The sequence below is a fragment of the Amblyomma maculatum genome, chromosome 5 (genome assembly GCF_055883805.1).
Source record: "Amblyomma maculatum isolate TAMU_Amacu chromosome 5, ASM5588380v1, whole genome shotgun sequence".
Lineage (NCBI taxonomy): Eukaryota > Metazoa > Arthropoda > Arachnida > Ixodida > Ixodidae > Amblyomma > Amblyomma maculatum.
In genome coordinates this window covers 160588440-160615338 of record NC_139348.1, presented here as the reverse complement: position 1 = coordinate 160615338, position 26899 = coordinate 160588440, and the positions used below count along the sequence as shown (strand labels likewise).

Genomic DNA, 26899 nt, shown 5'->3' with positions numbered 1-26899 from the left:
CGTCTGCATCTGTGGCATCTGCAGCACTTGAGTCTCTAGGACCAGGAATTGGGGAAGACTGCGCACACGGGCACGATTTGTGTATTATTTACACGGTTAAAGAAAGATGTGGGAAAGCCACAACAAGAGGATGATTTGGGATTATTGTTTAGGGCCTACATCATAATGTATTGTCCTAATAATGAATGTAAAACAAAAGTACCAGAAACTCCATTGCCAAACCGAAGCTGTTCACGCAGGTCGACTCATATATGTGTTCACAGTTGTTATCGCATTCACTTATTAGGTGGATCTAGGACTGCTTTACATGGACACGTGCAGGCACTTCGCTCCGCTTTGCCCGTGATCAGAGTTTTTAGTACACCTACAATAAAGTGATTAACGTTAATGATAACTAGTCAAATACTTCAAGCACGCAAGATTTCTTGAACAGTTTTATGATAGGGCGGGCTGGTCGTGAAAGAATATAAACTGCTATTTTCTTGTTTTCTGCCTCTGGGCTTATCGAAACGAAACTCGTGAATTTTTGGACGCCCATAAGTGAAGTCTGTGGCAGGTGTATCCGCAAGCCTGTCGATAGTGACATTTGGAAGGCGTGTAACTCCACACTTCTAGACTGCAGCGCGTAGACTGCTGTAGAAATGAATCTCATTTCCTTGCGAAGTACTTGAAAGAAGGTTTTGTCTCGCTGTAAAAGCCGCGAGACCTGCTTGGAATTTCCGAGTACAGGATTCAGCAATAAGGAAGCTCAGGCGGGTGTGCAATGGTCGACAATAAAGCGATTGCAGAGTTGTAACGATACAGAATGAATGTGCCCCTGACGCTTTTGTATGAGAGAACCAGAATGGGTCTCTTGCCTGGCCAGCCGCTCGAGGAGGCCCTTGGTGAGGTCCACCGTCCTCTTCACCCGTATGATGAGGCTGGCGTTGTTCTTCATCCTCTCCACAAAGGCCTGGACCATAAGTGGAATTAAAAGCACGATCCGAGTACATAAGTTCTGAACCGCAGTCAATACTATATTGTGCAGGGTCCTGTGAAGGCGGGACGTGAAATCGCCAATAGAAACTACAGGACAACAAAAACTGTTAGCGCGCAGGGAAGTTTAACGGAAGACAACAAAAACGATATATTTGAGTAAAGAAGTGTTGGAGGCGCACCAAGGCCCACAATCAGTGCACATGCATGCATGGTGAAAACGTAAGGGATGCCTGTAGTGTCAAAGATTGTCATGACCAGATCAAAAAGGCCCAGTCATTTGATCATTCATTGAGCTCTGACACAAGACGAGGACGATCATAACAAGCTTTAACGCTGCTTGCTGTAGATGCTGCCACCCGTGACGTAATTTGGCTCAGCGCTAGGTAACGGCATTATCTCCAAGTTTAAAAGCATGTGGAGGTACAGGGGTGATCAAAAGTTCCCAGGCCACAGGGCCTGCTTCTGAGCAGTATAGTCAGGCAGCTACGACGGCCCCAAATCTCGAAATACATGTAGAGGGTAGAAGAAGCATTATTCTGGTTTGGTTTGGTTTGTGGGGGTTAACGTCCCAAAGCGACTTAGGCTATGAGAGACGCCGTAGTGGAGGACCCCGAAAATTTCGACCACCTGGGGTTCTTTAACGTGCACTGACATCGTACAGCACACGGGCGCCTTGCTTGTCGCCTCCATCGAAAAGCTGCCGCCGAGGCCGGGATTCAAACCCGCGTCCTTGGGATCAGTAGTCCAGCACTGTAACCACTGCGCCATCCAGGCGGGAAATTTTAACCTCTGAGATAATTTATAGCTTTAATGGGATCACACGTGTCAGAATATGCTGACCAGAAGCAAAACCTGCGGCATGGGAACTTCCCCCCTATATCTTGTTCTTTTTTTTATTTCTGAAATTCGGTCCTTGTCTGTCACAAAACACTAAGCCTCCTGTGCCCCATTAGACAGCCTTCTCTTCACTACTTGGTCGCGGGTGCTCGGATAAAACGTTTTGCGCACCAAATTGCGACCAACACGTTTTAAATTTTGCTAATATATGCTGTTATAAAATGCGGTAGACCGACCTCTGCAGCGGCTCTTTTAGCTCCAGCTATCGTTTGCAGATAAAAAAAAAATTGCTTTAGTCGCTGCACAAAAGGAAATTTTAAGAGGAACTTAAATTTATATTGCTTGTATTAGCGATTGCTATACGTGTCCCTGTAATCAAATGAGTGTCCCCAGAGCACCCCCTCTCAGCCATCGACACGCTTATTATCAAAAGCTACTATTGGACCCTGAAGGAAAAATTTGCCTCGGTAGCTCAGGGGCAACGTGTCTGACCAGCGACTGAAGGGTCCCACGTTCTATTCCACCGCTTGGCAACCACGTTTTCGCGTAACTAAATACTCTTAATAATAATTAGGTCAATTTGACCGATGAAGAGTTTCTAGACATGCCGATCCTGGGTTCGCCTTCAATCTGGATTCCCGTTTTAATGTTGCCTCTTATACAAAGCACATTTTGGCGAGTTTTACGCACAAGGACAGGGGGAGCAAATTTGAAGAAAGCATGGCGGGCTGTCGTAGCAGCTAACGTTTATAGATATAATCAACAAACGTTGGTATCAACAGTACAACATTAACCCCCATGCGGAATTGGACGAGCCGTGCTCGACCCAAGCCGGCTGCTATTGATGCTGCGTGACGAGCCCAGCGTGTCATGTATTTTGCGGCACTTTGCATCTGGATTGCATCACGCGGGGTGTGTCCAATACAAATTTTAGTTCAGCCGATAGATGCGATTATGGGCACTAACAGAGGAGGCCACCTGTAACTTTCACTACTGGAAGTTTAGGAGCTAATTATTCATGGCCGCTTCAATAACGACCCCCGCCACACTTGAAAGGGATTTGCTTCGGCCGGCCGCATGTTATAGTACGTCTTCTCCTCGCACTTGGCAGAAGCGGATGAACTTGGCGCCCTCCAGGTGGCTTCCCATGATCAGCTCGATGCCGCGCAGCTTGAAGTAGCGCAGGTAGACGACCAGTGCGTGCAGCACGTCTCCTTCGTTCCAGAAGTCGGCCTTCCACAGAAAGGACAGGAACCGCTCGCGATTCTTGGTGAGGCTACTGAACACGCGGTAGCCCTCTCGATCTGCGCCGTTAAGGCAGCCGTCAATTGTTCGGTCACTGGAAGTCTCACATAACTATTCGATCATTCAAAATATGGACTACTCGGTCCCTATGCGTAATTGTGGTGACCATATTCGGTAAACTGGTTTGCTTGAGATATAACTGTACAAAGCATTGATTTTTACTTCTTACTGATTATAACTCTGTCGTTTCACCCCTGCAGAGTGACCCTTACTGGAAAGAGTAGGCATGGCAGAGCTGGAGCATATGCGGAGTAGGAGAAGAGGAATATCTTTGAAAGAGAAGCCTTGCGCTATCTTGAGCGCAATGAAGCGTGTACGACTATTGAATCCGTATACATGTCGTTACTCCCTTTGGGAACTAAGGGACTGGCAATGTTATCGTTACAGCTGAACTACTTTCCATTGCTTTATTTTTGCAGCATTTCTCAGATGCGAAATAAAATGTTGTAATTCGCAGCAGTGTTTGGTGAAGAGCATCCAGAATCTTTCTGCGTACGAAAAGCGAATTTTTCTGCGTACAAGCGTGTGGTGTAAATACGCACGCTTTCAGTTACAAAAACGAAATTCTTTCCGTGGTATGTTTCCCATCAGGTCGACAAAAATAACCGATGTCATTAGAAGGCGAACGTATTGCATTCCAACCTGTTGTGTGCGAAAAAGTTCCACTCGTATTCTTCGCCAGATATTATTCACGAAGAATAAGCGAAAACCGGAGATATTTCATTCTTAAATAAGTGCTCAAACACAGACGGAATCAAATTAGTGCATAACACGTGTGGAAAGTTTTCAAATGATGGTTAAAAGAGGAGTGCTATTTTGATAGAACGATTTTGAAACAGACTCGCACATATTTTTACCTGTTCGGCCGGCACGACTTTTCAAACCAATAGGCTACGCAGAATGTTGCTTACGAGCAAGCGCTCTGAAATCACAATAGGTATCTATTAATGGCATAGCAGCAAAATAATGAAACTAGAAAATAATTTTTACAAAAAAATACGGCCCCTTACTTCACCTCAGACTAGTAAATAATATACGTATTGGCGCTGCCCTCCAAGTTTATGTTAGGGTTTCGAAGACTATGCTGTTGGTGCTGCAACAACGGGAACAGTTTACCGCGGACGTTCACGTATAGCTTTCCGCTGTTCTCTGCACGGTCGATGGACATAGGTCCGGTGTAGATGACGTGCGTGCAGTGGGTCTCCAGTGCCTCTCCAAGCTTCTCTGCTCCGAGACCGTTGGTAGCGCACAGCAGCACATTGGGCGTCACCCGGATTGGGGAGTCGTCTGCGACATCCATCGACCACATTAAGGCATCACAGTGCACTTACGTACTGCTTGGAGCATGACTAGAAGTCATGACCAACACACAGCGAAAACATTCGAGAGAGGTGTCCGTGAACACTACAGGGAAATCCACCTGCATGATATTTGCTGCTTTCATGTTGCGATATAGCTGCAATACTGTAGCGGGCACACGACGAAGGATTTCACGGATGGAAGAAGACATATACAAAGAACTTCTATCAGCGCTTGTCGCAGCTACCTTCTCTGCTGGTACACCTTGTAAATACATTCTTATAAGCAAAATATGTATATGCAAAAAATTAAGTTTAGTTTTTCTGGATCCGAACCGTACTGCAGTGCCCACACTATTGCAGTTAATTCGTGCCATTGAGCTGAAGAAAAATTGGCAGGAACTGGTAACGTGAGTGACGTCAGATATACTGTTTAGTCCTACTGAGAACCTCAAGACGTACGCAATACGGCGCTAGATTAGGTATGCAGCTAGGTGAAAGATAGAATTTGCACTAGCGAGATGATTCTGAACTGAAATGACCAGAAGGCTCCTCGGTCCTTCACAATATCTTGTATCACTCGCACAGCCTGGTGCTTTGCAGATTTCTCTACTAAAAAAAAAAAAAGTGTTGGTTAAAAATGTGTTTTCAGTCTCAATGGGTTTCCTTCCTCCAAAATAAAACTCCTATTCGGCCTGCCACGATCATCTGCCTTACATGATGGGATAATAATTACGTGTGCAATGTTTTCCTGGCCGACAATTGCCATGAAACTAAGACTTTGTTTGATATGAAACGTTGTTCTGCGTAAACTTTCGTGTTCATGGCATTAGGCGGGCTGAAATGCACGGGTTTTGTTTGCACAACGAACGCTCGAGAAAAGAGAAACATGCCTTTGCGTTTTGAGGTAACAGCGCGGAACGTGGACGGGAGCACAAGATTAGAGGACGACACAACGAGCGCTGCGTAACCAACATGCCCAAGCTGCTATTCTAGCTAACTACATGCCTTTGCGACCTTTGAAATGATAAAGCTGCGCCATAGCTTGAATTTACAGCACTGCGGTAAAAATAATGCGTTAAATATGGCTAACGCGGCATGACATTTGGCGTCATCATGACCGAGACATGCGTCAATAGGATCACAACCCACCGTAATTCTGCCAGGGTTTGTACATGGTATACTCTGAACGTGTTTGTAAGCAGTAACCTGAGGCAATGACACTTACAGTACGTCACCCACTTGCTTCCCGGCCTTGGAGGATCTGGAAATGAGTGAGAAATATGAAAATATTTGTTTAATAGAGAAAAAGAGACAGATATAAATATTATTTTAGTCAGTTAAAAGTAATTAAAATCATTGCTTTTTCTTGACCACGTGAGGAGGCCAAGGATAATAAAGAAGCATTGAAAAAGAAATAAACCGAGGTATGCAGGTACTCAGGTTCTCAGGTATGCAGGACGAAGGCATTGCCGAAATGTGTCGAGCAAATTTTAACTGAATGAACAGGTCTACTTTAAATGCGTCTTACTGCAACACTGCGGTGCTATCCAAGTCATCTGACATTACTACACTGCGCTATTAAACCCTCAGCGTTTACTAAAAGAAAACGCCGGGATATAGTTATTTATTTAGCGCGCACACTAGGATTTGAAGTCGTAGTCATAATAAAAAAAAAAGCCACATCTTTCGGCAGTGCATCCTGACCGAGGCATTGCTATAGATTCTTTTTTTTTTTTATCTAAGAATTGCTTTCGAATCATCTAAAAATTTCGTCACCTGTCTAAAAAATAACCTCCTGCAAAGAAAAAAATAATATGATGGACAACTGAAGATAATATGCGATCCTGATCTCAAAACATTTGTTGGCCAGGCAAATTCCCGCTTTTCGATTTCTTATTGTCGGATTGCAGACGGCAGCTCCTAACGGCTCATTGCTCGCGGCCTGAAACACACAAAGATGCAACTTTCTGTTGTTGCGATCCCGAATGCGATTATGAAGTTATTATTCATGCCGCTCACCATACTTTTAAAGAATACGGTGACTTCGTATTAGAGCTCACAAAATGAGGTGTGCAAACGCCAATACACAATAGTCTTTTTGTTGTCTTTGCGATGTGATTCTACATCGTTCTTCATGATGTGCATAAAGGCAATTTTTTTTCTGTATGCAAAAAACAAACAAACGATAAGCTACTTTCGTGCTTCTCCTTATAAAGGAAACCAGCGAGAACAGCACATGAGCAAAGAAGGCCACAACGCTGGACTTACAACTTATTTATTATTATGATGAAATGCTCATTTTAAAAGAATTCCTTGCGCAGACACCCTACAGACAACGCACTTCGCTCACCACATGATAAAAAGGCATTTATGGTGATAAAAATTTGCACTCCTTTTCGATGATAATGACAGATGGATCACTGACGCATTTCTGCTTAATGTTTTTGATCAGGAATGCTTCTAGTAGCTCACGCTTGGATTTCTCCCTACCAAAGTGCGTTGTCTTGTAAGTCCAGCGTCGTGGTGTGTGCCTTCTTTGCTCTTGTCCTGCGTCTGTTTTTGCTGGTTTCCTCTACGCAATATGAACGAACTAATTCAGCGGCTTACTCCCTTTCCTCATAGAGTGTGTACTTACCTCCAGCCAACCTACATACAAAGCTAGAGTGCTAATACCGCTCTTTATTAAGAAATAATTCCGTCAGAAATTATGTTTGAATGAAAAAAATGTAGTGTTAAAAGAGCACCACGCAGAAAGGACAATATTAAGACGGGAGCAGCAACACCATGATTGAAATCTAGAAGAGGAAACGAGCTTGCGTAAGGGCATGAAAAGCAACAATTCGAAATTAGCGATTTCTTGATTGCGAAATTGCCGGAAAGAAAGTAGTTTCTGTTCAGGGGGAATGGGTACGTAGAGTACTTAGGCAAGTAAGAAAATAGGCCGGAGTAGGGTAAGCACAACTGGCGCAACAAAACATTGGTTACACACGAATCTCGGTCCTTGTGCGGAAACCGCACCAGTGTGATGTCAAAGACAGGCATCATTCGTATGCCGTTTTCTGCTCGTCTTTGTATTGTGAGTATCCGTATGGCATAGTTTATGCACAATAAATTGCCAACTAACCCCTGCTATTGCTCTGCTATGAGTCTGGGATATGTAGTAAGTTATTAATGACAATGTGCGCAGGAAGTGCTGCTGTTTATAGTCTGCATTAATTTGTGTGATTGTGATCGCCTAAATGCACTGGCAACACAAATTAAACAGGAAGGTCTCAGTCTGTGAAACAAACAAACAAACAAACAAACAAACAAACGAACGAAGTTAACTCTCGCTGATGAGAGTAATTAGTATGACGTGAACTTTGGCACTTCCTTTACCTAAGTAAACAAAATCAAGCGCGTCGCAAGTTAAAAAGTCTAGAGTGCATAGTTATTCATAACACGAAAATAATAATGCAATACTTCTTAATTACGTTTCTATATAAATAGTGGTAATTACCTGTATTTGTGATGTCCTCCGCTTCTGCGCGAGCTGAAATGCGAAGGAACATGTCATCTATTTCACAGCTGTCCTTGAAAAGTAATCGGACTCGAGGCACACGGAAAGCTCCTTTCTTACAGAGGACGCGTCATGTATTGCGCGACATGTGATGTTTCTAGACAAATGTGTACACAGAATTGGTATAGATGTAGACTACATGTGGTGGCTTTGGCTGTATTTCGGGCGATTGTAGAATGAAAAAAAAAATAAATAAAAGGCAGCGCAAGGACGCGTGTAGACGTCCGCGATTAAAAGCACGTATAGGAAATTGAAGTTTGCCTGCGTCAGCACGGTGCCGCTGACGCAGGCATACGGAATACGGGTCCAAACTCGGAATACGGGTCCAGGTGTCGTCATCATCTGGCAAGCAAAAGAATGCGTCGATATCGATTCTTTTTTTCGCCCCCGAATCCCAGAATCATTTATTTCTAGAAAGGGATCATTGTGTCCTTCTCGGCAGACGTCATGAGTTCGACGCGAGTTGTGAGGTAGAGATGGACAAGACGGCTCATTTTAGTAAGCGGCTCGGAGCAGCTCCGCTCTCTAAAAGGAGCCGGCTCACTTGAACGGCTCACTGGCTCACCACATCAATAGAGGTGAGTGGGTCGCTCAGGTGGGGATGAATCTTATATTATATATACATATATATATATATATATATATATATATATATATATATATATATATATATATATATATATATATATATATATATATAGTAATATAAAGTAAAATCAATTTTGGCCTCACTTGGCGCAGCAAGCGGTGGCATTTAGCATCAGTTCCTGCCTGCGGTTGTGATTGCAGTTGCGGTTTCTGCCTGTTGAGACGACTGAGGAAGGTGCTACGAAAGAACGCGGAGTGTTCGGACCACTTCGCTCTGCTTTTCTCCACTAGCTGTACCTTTCGCCTTTAATACCATGACGGACACTTGTGCCCCATCTTCTTTTTACGCGTTCTTATAGTATTATTATTTCTCCACAATTAATGAATAACAGTATGTTACATTCGTCCCGTCAAAAATCAATAAAGGACGAACGCTGAATCGAATTTTTTTTCTCTCTCTCTCTCTCTCTTTCCCTTTGCTTCGGAACGCTGGCTTCCCGGCGCCTCGCCTTGTTCGCGCGCCGTCAGTAAGGAGGCATTGGATGGCAGAACGGCAACTGCCTTGTTTCTGCCGGTGCGATGCTCCTTCGTGTTTGGCGCGAACGGAAGTTGTGCGACGGGCATGCGGTCCTTATTTCCCTCTTCTTGCCCCTCCGCTGACTTCTTTCACTTCTCTTCCGATAAGATGTATAATAGTTGTGGTCAGTGCTCTCTGTGTCCTCTTCTATCTTCGTCCTCGTCCTACGCGCTGCTTCATCCAGAGTAAACTGCACGTTCGATTGTCTTTTGAGACACGAAAGACTTCGTCTTCAAATGGTGTTGTTGCACCAGCGAACAATGCACGACCGATGAGTGTCGTGTGACATCGTTCGAACAGCAGCATGGTAATGAACGGCGCCATTTTTTGCCAATTAAGGCTTTGTTACTCCCTCCTTCAGTGGCATCGGGTGTCGCACTATATTACGCATACAGAGCCAAAGGGATTGCCGCGGACCACTTTACACAGCGAACGAGTACAAGTACCGGTACCCACGCATCGGGATATAATGAAACCACGAAACTGTAAGACAAAAAAAAAGAAAGTGACGGGCACCATGCAGCAGTGCACCCGCGGGAAGATGCGAAGGCAATGGGTTGGTTGCGACACTGACAAGGAAGGGCAGTATAGTTGCTTTTTCGCTTTGCGTTTTGAAAACTTCTCAACCGGCTCCGACAGACAAAGCTCACTGAATGAGAGAGAACCGGCTTTTTAAAAGGAGTGCCGTTCCAGCCATCTAGAGGATCTCCATCCATAGAACAAAAGCAAAAGAACCACCTCATTCAACTCTCCAAAAGAACGGCGCACTCCGCTGACTCCGCTCAAAAGACAGCCGAAGGCGAGGACATTCTTGCTAATCTTGCGATAAAGGGCAGGAGGTTGCTTTTTCGCATCGCTAATAGATGACGCGGAAGTCGCACCCGCCTGTATCAGAAAGGTTCACTGGACGAGAGAACCAGCTCTCCGAAAGATCCGACGGCTCCGGCCGCTCCGATGGTTCCAAAAGCTCCGGCGCTCTTTGTAAGGAGCGGCTCTGAAGATCCGGCTCGCTCCGGATCGACCTACATTTAAATTAAGCTTTCCCAGCCACGAGCGCGTATTTTGCAACCTGAAAAGACAACGTATGCAAGAGGAGTCGGGTAATCTTTTTTTGCCTAGGAAATTATTGCGCATAATTGTCTTTAGCGCCTGTTTAAGTTACGAAAATTCGACGTCCCGGATGGAGTTATTTAAGGTTATTGGTTTGTACTATCACTCAAGACAAGCGCAATATTTGGGTCGCATATGAAGCCAAGTAATATCGGTGCCCTTGAATGTAAAGCAGTTCTATTGGCATCGGAGAAGGTGTCTGATATTGAGCTATAATTGTTTGATTGAACTAAATTGCCACACAGGGCTGCCGCACTCAAGAGTAGTTTAGATAGTATTGTATAGTGTGAGAAAACAGGTTGCAATGACGTCTTTGTCCGGTATCGTGTCAGGAGAAACATTTGCGAAGTGGCCTTTTCTTTCAGCGCACAAAAATCCTTGCTAATAAGACGAGAACATTCATACGAGAAGCTGCACTCACTTGGTGGAGTTTCAGACGAGGCAGGCTGGCCGTAGTGAAGAGGTGGGGCTGGAAAAAAAAGAGGGGAATATTTTATTCGGCATTAGAGCGCGGTGATCCCACGTTCAAGCCACCGGAACTGCCTGGTGCCAATTCTTAAGAAAAAGCGCGGAACTGAAGCTATCCGCTGTGCACCGATGCACTTCCTATGTTGTTGTTGTGGCTGTAGGAAGAAGGAAAAGAAAATGCACGGGCCTGCTACTAGCTCTGTAGCAGAGCCACCTCCGCTGCCTCGTGCAGATAGAACTGATTTATTTATTTATAGGAAGGGAAAGGCGCGGTAACTGTCTCACTTGTTTTCTGTGGACACCGCAACCGCGCCGTAAGGAAAGGGAGGAAGGTGGGAGTGGAAGTGGAAAGAGAGAAAGAGGAGCCGTAGTGGAAGGCTACGGAGTAATTTCGACCACCTGGGGATCTTTAACGTACGCTGACATCGCACAGCACACGGACGCCTCTTCGTTTCACCTCCATCGAAACGCAGCCGCCGAGGTCGGGTTCGAACCTGGATACTCCGGCACAGTAGTCGGGCGTCTTACCACTGCACCACCCCGGCGGGGCCTCGTGCAGATAGAAGAGAATATAGAGAATGAAGAAAAAGAAGAGGGAGAAAAATACGCGCGCCGCAACAACAGCGGTGGTAACAGCCGTCGTCCACCACCTGAGCGCCTGATGGGGCTGTGGCAGGTGGGTTACCGACGCTTGCGGCGGGGCTAGCCTGCCACCGAATTTTTATCTGTGTAGGCCGTCATTGCACCCGCCACTGCTTTGGTGGTGGACGACGGCTGTTGTTGCGGCGCGCGTCTTTCTCTCCCTTTTATTTTTCCTTTCTTCTCTATTTTCTCTTCTGTCTGCACGAGGATTTGGTTCGGTTTGGTTTCTGGAGTTTAACGTCCCAAAGGGACTTAGGCTATGAGAGACGTCGTAGTGGAGGACTCCGGAAATTTCTACCACCTGGGGTTATTTAACGTGCACTGACATCGCACAGCACACGGGCGCCTTTGCTTTTCGCCTCCACCGAAAAGCGGCCGCCGAGGTCGGGATTCGATCACGCATCCCTGGGAACAGTAGTCGAGCACCGTAGCCACTGCGCCACCCCGGCGGAGTAGTCTGCACGAGGCAGCGGAGGTGGCTCAGCTGCAGAGCCAGTAGCAGGCCCGTGCATTTTCTTTTCCTTCTTCCTACAGCCACAATAACAAACACCACCTAAGCGGTGGCGGGTGCAATGACGGCCTACAACAAATAAAAATTCGGTGGCTGGCTAGCCCCCGCCGCAAGCGGCGTTGAGCTACTATCCCAGCCCCGTAGGGCCAGGAATTGCCACCATTCACTAATACACTTCATATGGCTGTTATAGCAACCTCAGCACACTAGTCAGGAGGTGAAGTGCCGCTCAAATCAGGCATCTAATATCATTGTTGCCTCTTTACTAGTAGCTGCACGGCAGTAATGAGCTTCACTTCTAAAAAGGTGGTTTTGCAGCGAAAATCGAAAGTGCGGTTTTTTCGACTACGCAGTAAGCATCACATGTTTAGGAAACGTGAAGGCGCTCAAATGTATGCAGTACGCGAATAAAAGACATCTGAAGTGCTTGGAAGAAAAAGCGAGCACAAACATCGCGGGAGACAGCGGAAGTGGCAATTGCACTAGAGAAATATTAACAGGAGTTCCCTAACCAGAAGTCATGATGCACCCGGGTACCGTGTTCATAGCTTGACTGTGTACAAACGTGCAGCACTGTAAGCCCCTTCGTTCATCTTATCTAGATTATTTCGTTTGGGATTTCATTACGCCTGCAACGCATTTTGATATCTCCTGATAAGTGACAAAATCGCCATAAAGAAAGGTGTTGACAAGGAGACACGATCTCCCCAGTACTATTCACAGCTTCACTAGAGGAAGTATTCAGAGACTTGGATAGGAGCAGTTAGGGATAAGGGTCGATGGAGAATGCCTCAGTAATCTGCGGTTTGCTGATGACATTACCCTGCTAAGCAACTCAGGGGATGAACTCCTAATAATGGTTGATGACCTAGACAGGAACGGCAGAAATGTAGTCTTGAATATCAATATGCGTCTTACCACTGCACCACCCCGGCGGACGCCCGACTGCTGTGCCGGAGTTCCCGGGTTCGATTCCAACCGCAGCGGCTGCGTTTCGCTGGAGGCGAAACGAAGTGGCGTCCGTGTGCTGTGCGATGGCAGCGCACGTTAAAGATCCCCAGGTGGTCGAAATTACTCCGAAGCCCTCCACTACGGCTCCTCTTCCTCTCTTTCCACTTTAACTCTCACCTTCCTCCCGTCCCTTACGGCGCAGTTCAAGTTTCACAGAAACAAGTGTGACAGATACTGCGCCTTTCCCTTCCTGTGAATCAATTATTATTATTTTTTTTATTTTTAATATTATTATTAGGATCAATGTGAAGAAGACTAAAGTAATGTTCAACAGTCTCGGGAAAGAACAGCAGTTCACAACAGGTAACGAAATAATTGAAGTGGTAGGCGAATATGTCTACTTAGGACAGGTTGTAACCGCTGATCCAGATCATGAAAGGGAAATATGGTGGTTTGTGGTTTGTGGGGTTTAACGTCCCAAAGCGACTCAGGCTATGAGAGACGCCGTAGTGGAGGACTCCGGGAATTTCGACCACCTAGGGTTCTTTAACGTGCACTGACATCGCACAGCACACGGGCGCCTTGCTTTTCGCCTCCATCAAAAAACGGCTGCCGAGGACCGGATTTCGATCCCGCGTCTTTGGGAACAGAAACTAGGGGAAGGGGATGGAGCGCATTGAACAAGTATTAGCAAATTATGACTAGCAGCTTACCGGTATCGCTCAAGAGGAAGGTATACTACAGTTGCACCTAAATCTGTATTAAGGTGCTGAAACGTGGAGGCTAAAGAAAAGGGTTCTACTTAAGTTGAGGACAACGCAAAGGGTTATGGAACGAAACATGGTAGGTGTAACGTTAAGAGGTAGGAAGCGTGCAGAATGGTTCAGAGAAATTACTCGAGTTAATGACATTCTAGTGGAAACCAAAAACAAAAAATGTGCTTGGGCAGGGCATGTAGTGCGTAGAGAGGACAACAGATGGTCACTTATGGAAACAAGTTGGATTCCAAGAGAAGGAAAGCGTAGCAGGGGGTGGAAGAAAGTTAGGTGGGCGGACGAGGTTAAAGGTGGGCAGGGGTAAAGTGGATGCGGCTAGCACAGGACCGGGCTAATAGGAGTACGGGAGAGGCCTTCGCCCTGCAGTGGGTATAACTCTGCTGCTGATGATGATGATCATTCTTGTTTATTTGCACCTACTGTTCTACGTTACTAATTTTTAAAACGCTTACTTCACGCAGTCTTTTTTTTTTTTTCACTTTTTCTTTTGTGTAGTACACTCTATTTTATGGTGCATTATCTCTCTTACATTCTTTCTATCTTCCTGATTAAATCATTGAAATATTGGCCGTATTAATAGAATTCTTGAGCAAAATATTCAACGTGGCATTCCGTACCAACGCCGCTATACCTCGTACGCGCAGACGGTCAAATAGAAGAACGGCCATCCCGTTCCCGGACATTGCACTTTGCGTCTCTGAGTATACTTACGCGCCGACATCGGTGAGCCTGCATTGAGAAAATAGAGCAGTGATGAGAGAGAAGGCTTTAAACCTTTGCAGGAACTATTGGCAAAGAAGGCGGGGGATTATAAGGTTAAGAATGCTAGATTCGGTAACACGATATTCTGTAACGACGACAGATGGCAATTGAAATCGGTTGCCTCTTTATGACGCACAATATGTGCTTTCTAGATTTTCTTGAGGCTGATTCAAGAGAGGTCCTCATATGTCTCACCAAGCACTGCGGCAGCGTCAGAACAGATGGCGTTGACAACAAGCAAACGAAAGCCACAGCTGTGTTTTATGGCTGATGTCGGTGATGAGCCGCGAATTGCGTCGCATTCGAGTCTTCGCAAGACAGTTCAGCGCGGACTTTGTGGCGCAACACTACGAGTCACATTCGTCACGTGACTGCTAGACAGAGGCGGATCAGTTTCCGACTGTCAACGGGAAGCTAACCTCGCCATCACCTTAACATACCTTAACCTTAACGTTCCGCCCTAACCCCCATCTAGGCGGTTATCATATTCATAATTAATGGCAGTGTAACGGCGTAAACGTACCGGCGTACATGAAGAACGCGGTCATGGTGATGCTCAGCAGCAGGAAGGTGGCCAGTGCGGCGGCGGTCATCCATCGAAGGCGGGACTCGGCACCAGGCCGGGCATCCTTCTCTGCATGGGGCCTGCGAATCGACCTCCGCGTTTTGCCCTTTACCATGCTTCCACATCTATAAATAGCGATGTACAAGCTACACCAAACATGTGCGTGATGGTTACTTCAAGGGGTTTGCAACCCTCCGCAAGCTATCACGGGCGAAGGAGTACGGCGAGCAGATGGAGGACCGATCTTGTATCAGCCGGCACATTCCTATCATCTCCTTCTCTGCACATTATTTCAAACTGTTTCACATCATCACTTCCGTCCCACATACGCTTTTGCAGGCTAGCATATGTTCGTGCGTGCTTACTTGCATTCCCTACTACTCAGCGAGCACTTACCTCATGTCAGCCGATCAGCAAGAGTAGCCACGTAATTCGGTAGTTCCCTTTTCTTGAGGCTGCTGACAGAAGATGTCAGTGTTAGTGCATTCAGTGCTTTATTATTAGAGGCCACACTTTGTAGCGTAATGGGCGACCGTCGTGTGTGGCTGCTTAGTTGACTCGGGAGACGTGCACTGAATGATAACGCTTTGATTAAAGATTACATACACGTGATAGAAGTTGGTGTGAGAGAACGCTAGCGTAAGTATTAGTTTTCTGTTGTATTTAGGATTTGTATTAGTACTAGCAAGTGCGACACGTGTATATGTGGGTTGATATACTAGTATTTAGCATTTGTTATGGGCAATGCTTGTTAATGGTTGTACTTGTTAGGGCAGGCGATGTTGAATCAGGGCGTAGACTTGCAGCGTTGCGCCGTTTACAACGTCAATATAAATAAAAACTAAACCACCCTTCAACGTGAGCTGTATCTGCCCCATGACAGGCCCGACCATGGGAAAGGGGCGTTCCTGCATGATCACCTTGCAAGGCCCTTCGACACCCCCAGCCTGTCTGTATTACTACGGCCGCATATTAAGGCCGCGGCCGTATAAACCGACTGTGGTTTACTGCTACAACTGTTTCCGGGCAGGGCATATGTGCAAATCTTGCCCTTTTTGCTACTGCCGATGAAGGTGCGTTTGCTCCGAAGTGTCAGCCACTGCCCTAAAATGTGCCTAAACATCCACCAGCTTGCGGCGCGCATCCCGCAGTCAGTACGCATTGAGTGGGTCCCACGGGACCTGCTGCGTTCCCAAATTCAAGCAGATTTAGCGACCCGGCTCGTGAACCAATACTCATCAATGCCACGGCTCCTTGTAGTGGACGACGCTACCCTCCCTTTATCAAGAAAGGAAAACCTCCGGCGCCGCACACGTGCACGTGTCCCTCTGTGTGCGGTATCCCTTCCCCGCGGTCTCAGTCGCGCAGAGGAGGTTTCACTTAGGAGGATCCGGGTCGGTGTTGCCCTCACACCAGCTGTCACTAGGACGTGGTGTCACTTCCGACACTTACATCCCCGCCCAGGGTGCCCGATCTGTAAAGACGAAAATGTTGAAGCTGTAAGGTGTTTATTGGAGCACCATTGGAGGTGTTGGAGCATTGGAGGTGTTTATTGGATTGGCGCGCGAGCTGATGGCGATTGGGATTACTACAAAGCCCACATTCACCATTGGTTGTGGGACTGCCCAGCACTGAAGCCAACACGAATCCTGCACCTGAAGATAGCTGGCCTTTCAGCAACCAATTCTGCCTCATATATCGCTTAGACGCAGTGACCTCATCATCGCTCACTCCTGGGCTTCATAAAATCAGCCAACCTTTTTCCATTCATTTAATCATTTATTTATCATTCATCTCATAGCCTACTGATGCCCTGAGGCAATAAATATTGATTTAAAAAAAAAAAAAGGCATGAATGCGGCTCTGAAGGAGACGTGCAGCAGGAGCAAGTGGAAGCAAAAGAAAGTAGTGAGAAGCAAATCGGACGAGAGTACTAACGCATTGTAATGACATATGTGGATTTTGCGCTGCAAACATTTCTATTAGTGTGTTATAAAGTTTTGTTGCATCCGGGCATGTGACCCTATAATGCGTTTACCTTTTCCTAGCATGCACAGGAGGAGGAGGAAAACACTTTATTTTACGAATAATTTGAGGCACATAGGCCTCCTGGGTCTCCGCACGACCCCACTCGCAATCTAAACGTTAATGTGATGTTTGTCCATGACGTATGCGACTCGACTGACGACGATCTTCTGCCTGGCCAGGTCCGCTGATCGCAGCGAGGTCTGCCACTCCTCCCAGGTTCGGAGAGATAAACAAATGCCTGCGTTCCCGACTCAACGAGAATAAGTTACGTTACGGTTTCTGGATAAAACGAGAGGAGAAGCGGGCTATACAATATGAAAGAGCAGTGAACAAGGGTTGAGGGGGAGCCTCACTTCGCAAGCCGAGCCAACTTTTCCACAAATGTTCTTGTGTTCTGGGCAACGCGATCATCACTTGCGGGTTTAAATAGGACTTTGCTTCCGAAAAAGAGGCAAAGTAAAGGGGTGGGGGGCGAAAGAAGTAGGTGAAGCAGTAAAAAACGTTCCTTCCGATTGTACTTCTCGGCCTAAAACCGATGGTCCCGGGTCCTGAATAAGAAAATAAAAAAGGGTAGCAGCAGGAAAGGCTACAATGCTGAGTCGATGATGACTCAGCACCTAAAGCAGGTTCGATGCAGACACAGCTTTCCCGAAAGGGGACATGCATTCCAAAGGATCCTGATCAAGAATAACGGTGTAGAGAAGCGATTCTCAAAAGCTTTACACAAGTTGGGGAAAAGGGCAAAGAACAGAACAATAAGAGGTCAACCACATCTGCCAGGTCTGAAGAAAATGGTTCAAGAGCGAGATCTCACTAGACTCGATCTTGCCGAAAAGCTATCTCCATCGCCGTACTGCAGTTTGAGAGAGAGTTTTCAAGGACGAATAAAAATGAGTTGGAGAAACATGTCGCGCCCACCGGAACTCCAAGACCTGATACGTTTTTGGCAAAGTAGAGTGCGCCTCCGCGTTCTATTGCAAACTGGGCGTCTACGTCGAGTTTTCAAGGATGGAACCAGCCGGAGGGTCACAAGTCGCTATAGCGGCATACCTTAAGGCAATGCTTTGTTTTTGCGTTGTTGTGGAAGAGCGTTAGCCGCCTTTTCGACAGAACAGCTCTATAAAACGTTTTGAGTGATAACAAAAATAGCATTTCTACATAACTCTTCCATGGATCCTTGCAAGCGCACTTGTGTATATTGTGCACATTTTGTTACGCGAGACATCATCAGCTTTAAGAACGTAGTTTTGTCATATAAACTGGGACACAAGCTTCGCCCAATGAGCGATGGTAGCAGAGAAGACAGCGTTGCCTGTACGAGTTCACCTGCTCGAGCCCCTGTTGATCCTGACTGTTCAGTTGCGCCGCCGCCAAAAACTTTGTGACCCTAGGCCCTGCACGGCGCACACGACTAAAGGCGGCCATGACGGATAACTGAGACGAACCTAACCGCAGTGAGCAGAAAGGAGCGGCTCACCGGAGCAGGCAGGAACGGTCAGCACGAGCGTCTTCTTTGCCTTCTTTTCATCTCACGCGATGGGTGTACTGGATGATGCTGATGCTGATGACAATGGCAATGACATGTGTTACCAAGATACTTTGTTGGTACACATTCATTATTCATTTAAACAGCTCGACCAAGAAGACAAAGCGCTTGTACTGTGGCTTCCTTTTATCTTGTCCTTTGTCTTCTTGGTCACGCTGTTTAAATTAATAATGAATGGCATGTGTGCCTCGCAGGGTGGTGCCTGTAGTGAACTAAGGTGGCACACGACGCCGGTGCATCGAATTACAATTAATAAAAAGCAACAAATTATAAGTCAGTATAAAGAAGTCCTAGAGGTAGACTAAATGTGTTCAGGCGAAGCTAGGAACCACAGATGTCCGAAGTACAGAATGACAGGTAGGAATAGTAATGCCATAACACTATTGAGGCTATAGCTAATGTAGTCCAGGATTTCTTCGCAAAGTTATTCAATAGGGGAAATATTGAAGCAATAACTAAGGCTGTGCCGCATGTTAGGGACTAGATCGTAGCAACGACATGATCTTTCTAAATTCATGCCTCCCTATATCCGTTCGAGACCAGGCCCGCTTCGCATTAGATGTCGCATTTACCAGACCAAGAGTAACTGCTTTTCTTGCACCCCTGTTGACTGTGCAACTAAAAAAAGATTAATTTCTATTCAGTTTCAATATAACGTATCATTTGACTACATCCACGGGATGTGGCAGACGTTTATAAACATAAAAAGCCTAAACGCACTCTCTCATATTTCCCGCCAAATCAAGGGCTGACAGCGAGCACATAGCTTTTGTTTTATAGTGAACATCGCTCAAATGATTTCAGGTTTTGACAAAATCTGATCATCCAATGGACGTAGCTCGCCGAGGGAGCGCCGCACAGAGACGAAGACAGGCGAGGGAAACGTGCCACCGCTTCCGCTTTGGTTATTTAGGTTTAGCAGGGTTAAACCTAATTCTTTCTTACGGCGTTAGCACTAATACCCACACTTGTCGCCTAAGTTTGTCGGCGGTACTCCTCACGAACACACCTCTTGATGGTGATAGCTGACAAGCGACTTATTGGTCAGTGGCTTGTGCAACTTCACGAGGTCACTTATTATAACCGAATTTTCAGGCGCTACCAACTCGGGCAGCAATTTCCCTATGAGAATCGAATCCACGCGGCCCTGGAATCCCGAGTCAAACAGGCAATTATTTTAAGTCATGTAGGCACTTTAGTTAAAACGCGCCTTCGTACCTTTGTCGAGTCGGTCATTTCCATAATGCGATAGATCGCGACTGTACACTAATGAGTATGCATAGGCCGAAACTGAAGTGCTAACGCACCTAATTAGCCTTCGCATCTAATTTACATCTGTTTCACTTCCTAGCTCCAGCTTTATGCAAGATACTTAAAGAACGGCAGTCAGCATTGTTGAAAGTTGACACCGAGTGAGAGTGTGCCTCCTGATTTATTGCAAAAAACACTGCTGCTGTACACGACCAACATCATCAGAGCAACGTTTCTCGCCTTTGTTGCAGCTGCAGATATCGGGAAAATTGTAATTTCTATTTGTAATGAAATCCGTCGGCTACTTTACACTGAAATGTTGCGAACAAGTGTAAAAAATTTCTTTCCGTCTTTTTCAATTCGATAGACGAAATTCGGGCTCTAAAAGTCACGAAACATTTCCTCACAAAACCTTTCCTCCTTTACGGTTACTTTCTCTCGACCCCTGAATGCCGTGGGATGACTGAAATGTTACCTGCCACACGAGTACGAGCACACGCACTCAGACGGGGGCTAAGGTTTTAATAATTTGACTCTCTATAAAACACGTACATTAAACGGTCTTTTTGAGTCTTTCTTGGACTTCGCCATCTGTCATACAATAAGACATCCGCCATTGCTTCACAAGGAAAGAACCACCACACTAAAGCTTCCTCACAAAAGGGCATATTAGGTATTTCATAAATGCTTGAATAAAAACACGGTACACTGTAATATGAATCGCTTAGCATGAAGAGCATTACATGTGCAGCAGCGAGAAAGCTGTTCTGGCTTCATTTATGCTGTGAAATTCACGAGAAAAACCTTCAGACTGAAAATTCGCGCGAAAGATGGGAGGAAGGTGACGCCGAGCCTTTTCTCTCTCGCACGCACGCACACACGCACGCGCACGCACACAGACACACACACACGCACGCACAAAGACCTGCTTTGTTTTAGAACATAACATTGAGATGGTTTCGCTGGCCATACACTGAGCTGCGGGGTTCTTTCGCACCTGGCAGCAGCGTGTGAACGCGGTGTTCTGCGGGCGGCTTTCCGTAACCATCTCAGTGTCGCGCAGCTTTAAATAGGGCAGGTAGACGGCCAGCGCTTGCTGTACGTCTCCCTCGTTTCATAAGGTTGCCTTCTTCGTGAACAACAGGTGCTGCTCTATGCTCTTGGTCAGACCGCTGAACATTTAGTAACTTTTGTGCTCGCGGTCCAAGTAAGCTTCATCTCTTGCTTATGCATTTCACGATGATTTAGCACTTAGCACTCGGTACAGAAGACGCGAAGACGTTCTAAGGTTTTAGACTCAATATGCTCAAAGACGTGCGTACCAATCGACTTTAGGGGACTTGTGGAGAGAGGATAACAAAGACGGTCACCGGGAAGTAGGGCGCTTTGAAAGCAGAAATAGAAAGAAAGAAAGAAAGAAAGAAAGAAAGAAAGAAAGAAAGAAAGAAAGAAAGAAAGAAAGAAAGAAAGAAAGAAAGAAAGAAAGAAAGAAAGAAAGAAAGAAAGAAGAAAGAAGAAAGAAGAAAGAAGAAAGAAGAAAGAAGAAAGAAGAAAGAAGAAAGAAGAAAGAAGAAAGAAGAAAGAAGAAAGAAAGAAAGAAGAAAGAAAGAAAGAAAGAAAGAAAGAAAGAAAGAAAGAAAGAAAGAAAGAAAGAAAGAAAGAAAGAAAGAAAGAAAGAAAGAAAGAAAGAAAGAAAGAAAGAAAGAAAGAAAGAAAGAAAGAAAGAAAGAAAGAAAGAAAGAAAGAAAGAAAGAAAGAAAGAAAGAAAGAAAGAAAGAAAGAAAGAAAGAAAGAAAGAAAGAAAGAAAGAAAGAAAGAAAGAGTCACTGAACTTGCATGCATTTAGGTATTTGGGTCCGATAAAGGCATTTCAAGGCAATGAACTTTGTAAGGCACAGCTTTTACCTATGTAAGCGCTTCGGTCAGAGTTAGACGGAGACACTGAGAAGTAGCTTTGGTGAATTAATGCCGACATTAATCGAATAGATTTTTTTTACTCCTCCTCAGGGAATAGGAAATGCCAGATTCCACGAATATTCAAAATACTTTTCGACCACTGAACTCGTACTGCCAACGTTGTCAATGGTGTGAAGCGTAGTGGCTTTCCCCCGATTTAATTTTTTGCTTTTACGATATATGGGCACGAAGCAGCACGGTGGGACGCAGCTGGTGGCAAAATTTGTTTCCTTCAATATTTCTTACACTTGTGGTGTATGTCTACGCCGGGGGATGGCCAGGCTTCAGGTAGGAGAGCCGAAAGTAGTCAATAAAATGGATGCAATGTAATCGGTCTGCTTAGTGTGGTAAATCAATGATTAATCCGTCTCTCATAGCCTGACTTGCTTTGAGACGTTAAACCTTAATAAGAAAACAACAATCTTGTTCAATTGAATCAAAACAGAAATACTGAGGCAGTTTTAAAGTTTGAAGCTCTGAAAAGAATTAGTAAGGGAATCTGCCTGTAGCTCTTACGTAGTTGTGTAGGTTTACAAATGGGGATTTCTTGAGAAGCTTCCGTAGTTTAGCACGGTTCTCTTTTTCATCATGCTGCATCGGAGACTTTTCCTTCTTCTTTATGACCTGGCACCAAAACACGAAAAACTTATTTTCTAGCTTCGTAAACACGCTGCCAGTGCACACATATGAAGACATTGATGACCGTAATTTGGAAATGATATATGCAAAGATGGCCTTATATCCGAGCAAGCTCAGCAGTGTGGACGCAAAAATGTTAGCGCTAAGTGCGAGCTCAAAATTTGACGAAAGACTGCTTTGGAAATGTTACACATCCTTGATGACCAGAAAAACTGGCGTGCTGAATGAATCGCACGTTGCCTGAGATTCACTATAGAGGTATTAACTTAAGCAACACTGGTTTTCTGCCGCAATACTTTGTGTAGGGTGAACAAAGGGCGGCGAACTGTAGAACAGGAATGTCTCAAATGAATGTCAGGAGGGCATTCCTTTGAAAATGAAGGCCGAATTCCAGTCTTTAATATGCAGAAACGAGTGGCTACGAGACATATATAAGGTGTGTTTTTCAAGTGTGGAACTAACAGAGTCACATGCCAGTACCAAGTGAAAAATATTTTCACCCAAATGATCAGTACACTGCAAGTAGCAGTTTTCTGCGGAGTTGCACTCGGTGAGACCGTTTTTCCAAATCGCTGTTAGCTGCCACGCACGCCTATTGTGATGACATGTTTATTGATGTTTGGTTTGCTTTCGTTTACGGGATTTAACGTCCCAAAGCGACTCAGGCTATGAGAGACGCCGTAGTGGAGGGCTCTGGAAATTTCGACCACCTGAGGTTCTTTAACGTGCACTGACATCGCACAGTACATGGGCGCCTTTCTTTTCGCCTCCATGGAAAAGCGACCGCCGCTGCCGGGTTTCGATCCCGCATCCTTGAGAGCAGTAGTCGAGCGCCGTAACCACTGCAGCACCGCGGTGACATTTAATGATGTTGCATTTGGCGCCAGTTTTTTATAAGAGTAAAAGTTTGAATATTTGATTTCCCATTCCGCTGTAATTTGTTAGAATAGTAATTATCGCACTGATAACCATAGGCTATTGTTCCTAGCCAATGTTTACCCTTAACTTGGGTCTACTGCCTCTAGATGCGTTCATACTACGGCCCACAGAGCTTAAAAAATCCTTGTCTGAACTGCGTTACCATCTCATGCGATTTGAAGTCCGCCATTCTAAGATTCTGGAAGTTGTAAAAATGAAGACATTGCGCACTTAGGCTGCGGTTGTATCTTCGAACGCTGGAGGCCAGCAACACTTATGTAATATGCGTGTTCAAATGCTACGTCGCACTAGAATTAGGATGTGGGGCTAAAAGATCACCTTTTTAACTCTTCCACCAATTTCGATAACATTTTCAAGGATGACTTACCTTACTACAGTACATTCTAAGTTTCATTATCTTAGCATAAAGAATAATAATCAAGAAAAACAGGTTGTAGCTCATATACGGAGTAATTAAGTTTGTCAGCTTAGGTAAACTATCAGTTCCAAAAATCATCAAGATCTACTAACTGCATGTGCTTAGATAACTTCTAGGTAGATCATTGCCCAGGATAGGACATATTCATCATCATCAGCCTGACTATACCCAATGCAGGGCGAAGGCCTCTCCCATATTTCTCCACTTAACCCGGTTCTGTGCTAGCTGCATCCACTTGACCCCTGCGAACTTCTTAACCTCATCCGCCCACCTAACTTTCTGCCGCCCCCTGCTACGCTTTCCTTCCCTTGGAATCCAGTTTGTTACCCTAAGCGACCATCGGTTATCCTCTCTTCGCACTACATGTCCTGCCCATGTCCATTTCTTCTTCTTAATTTCCACTAGAATGTCGGTAACTTGAGCTGTTTCTCTGACCCACTCTGCACGCTTCCTATCTCTTAATGTTACCCCTACCATTTTTCGTTCCATAGCCCTTTGGGTTGTCCTCAACATAAGTAGAACTCTCTTGGTTAGCCTCCACGTTTCAGCCCCATAGGTGAGTACAGGTAAGATGCAACTGTTGTATACTTTCCTCTTGAGCGATACCGGTAAGCTGCTAGTCATAATCTGCGAGTGCTTGCCAAATGCGCTCCATCCCAATCTTATTCTTCTTGTTATTTCCTTTTCATGGTCCGGATCTGCGGTTACTATCTGTCCTAAGTAGACATATTCGCCTACTACTTCTAGTAATGTAAAATGCTGCTCCTTCCCGAGGCTGTTGAACATTACCTTAGTATTCTGCATATTGATTTTCAAGCCTACCTTTCTACTTTTCTTGTCTAGGTCATCAACCATTATTTGCAGTTCATCCCCCGAGTTTCTTAGCAAGGCAATGTCATTGCCTTGGAAAAAGAACCTAATTTTTCTGTTGCAGTTATCTGTCACATAATTGATACCTTTTCTCCTTAGAGAATAATTAGGAATCCACAAAGTATCTTGTCTTCTTCCCAACATTTTAGTCCAGAAACCACCTTGAAAGCAGCCTTTGGCGAAAGAGGTTGGAAATGGTAGTTTTCTTAACAGTTGTGCAATTGCAAATAGTGCAAACCGAGAAAAATAAGTTCAGAGATTTCTAAACATGCTATTCAAAGTTAGGGGCTAAAATTTCAAGTTGCCTTGTGCATACGTTGGGCCGTCATTTTCAGCGTAACACTGACCTCTGGTGATAGCCTCGAGTTGCCTTTTTTCAGCTGAAACAGTTCAGCGCCCTTGTCGGCGCTCGTGGAATGCTTTCCTTGGTTGCTCGCTGGGGTGCCCCTTTGACTAGGCTGGAAGTTCTCTCTCCAGCTTGTCGATCAGTTTGGCTAGCGAGGCTCCCAGTGGGCGAAAAGGGAGTTAGAAGGTTACGTGCTGTGTTTTAGTCAATCCAAACTTTTATTTCGGTTTACCAGCCAATCCGATGTTGCCATGGCCCAAAATTCGCCTTTTCTTTGTTTTTCTTTTTTGCCGTTTGCTGTAATTTCGCTAGCAAGTGTTCTTTGCCTAGAGAGTGTGACAATCAAGCATCTTAACTTGGGCATACACTCCGCGTTCAGTTTCTTGCCAGCTAAGTGGCTGCGTCTTGAAATCACCGTTCATAGGCATTTTCGCTGGTCAGTGCACCCCATCTTGCGAAAAAAATTAAGTTTTCTGCTGCGCAGGTGATAACTAAATTCAGTGAGACTTTTTTAATACATGCACAATGAAAAAAAAAAAATAAAGAGAAAGATATTTATTCAGAGCAGGCTTGAAATATTCGCCCTAGGTGGGCAGCCTCCTTAGTCCAGGAAGCCGTGGACCTGAGCCATCTCCCGAGTCCGGTCGACTAGACAACGCTGATCATCCAAGCTGGGTCTTGACAGCTGTCTCCCACTGCTCTTCGGTTAAGTTCCCAGAGTCCATACGATGTAGGCGTCTGGGAAGTGGTGAGCTGTGGTGCGACGGGGGATTTGAAGTGCTATGCTGGAAATTCTTCCCTTTTAGTATTTTCTGCATGCAGACTGTGAATCAGTGAGAATGATGACATGTTCGTTACTCGTCGCGATTGCTAACGCAATTACAGTCTCTTCGGCTGCGCCAGTGTCATTTGTTGGAATAGTTGCAGAGGTCTTTTCTGTAAATGTGGAATCCATGACTCTAATGGAGTGGGCTTGTCTTCCCGGGTATTTTGCTGCATCAGTGTACCTGGGTTCCGGATTTGTTCCGCGCGCTTTGCTCAGGGCCCGAACTCTTGCCTGGCGCCGGTCTTGGTTGTACGCATGAGCAGAGTTCGTCTGGGATGCGCTGCTTGGTATTTTTTAGTTCTAAGCCTTCTCTGTATTCCAGTTTCTTGAGGGTTGTACGTCCAGTTTCTGTTAGACTTATGCGTTCCAATTGGTTTACTTCGTGGGCCTCGGCAAGCTCCTCCCACGTGTTATGAAGGCCAAGGTGGAGGAGGCGTTGCGTAGAGGCACGTTCGGATATACCGATGGCGATCTTGATGGCTTTACGGATGAGAGTTCTGAATTTTTCACTTCTGCTTTATTTATATCCGAATACGTTGTACCGTATGCTATGCGGCTTATGATGAGAGCCTGGATGATGCGGACGGTATCTTGTTATTTCATACTGTGTCTTCTGCTGGCCACGCGGCGGACCAGGTGCGCCACTTGTGTAACAGTAGCCTGAAGTTTCGGGAGTGTTGAGAACTCTGATCCATATTTCGGGCCAAGAATGCGAAGAGAGTCGGCTTGAGGTATATTAGTTCCGTCAAGAAAGATGTCCAGATCAGGGATGTCATCTTTTGGAGGTCTTCCTCGAGTTCTGGCTTTAAGAGTCAGGAGTGCAGAATTCTCTGGTGCCCAGATGAGTCCGCAATTATTTAGGTAGTTGGTGCAGTCGACGGCTTTCTGAAGGGCTTCTTGCTGCTGTCCTGGGCAGCCACCTCAAATTCAGATTGTTACATCATCAGCATATAGAGCATGTCGTATGCCGTTGATTTTATCTAGAGCCTACGGGAGTTTCAGCATAGCGATATTAAAAGAGAGGGGCGATATAACAGAACCTTGCTGGGTGCCTTTGTCCGCTACCAGGAATTTGTGCGTCTTGAAATTCTCCAGGCGTATGGTGGCCGTATGATTCGTCAAGAATGTATGAACATAGTTATATGCTCGC

General features: G+C 45.5%; 1 protein-coding gene across 1 annotated transcript in view; it reads right to left on the bottom strand.

The window, feature by feature from the left end:
* Positions 1–15045, bottom strand: part of LOC146190131 (uncharacterized) — an 18749-nt gene extending 3704 nt beyond the window's left edge. Inside the window, exons 1-5 of the mRNA XM_084605422.1 lie at positions 14889–15045; positions 4237–4407; positions 2920–3119; positions 858–952; positions 1–58 (exon numbers count right to left, since the gene is read on the bottom strand). The exon at positions 1–58 is cut by the window's left edge and continues 60 nt beyond it. Coding sequence (XP_084461548.1) covers positions 1–58; positions 858–952; positions 2920–3119; positions 4237–4407; positions 14889–15045 — 681 coding nt within the window. The remainder of the gene's footprint in view (positions 59–857; positions 953–2919; positions 3120–4236; positions 4408–14888) is intronic.
* Between the last annotated feature and the right edge of the window lie 11854 nt (positions 15046–26899).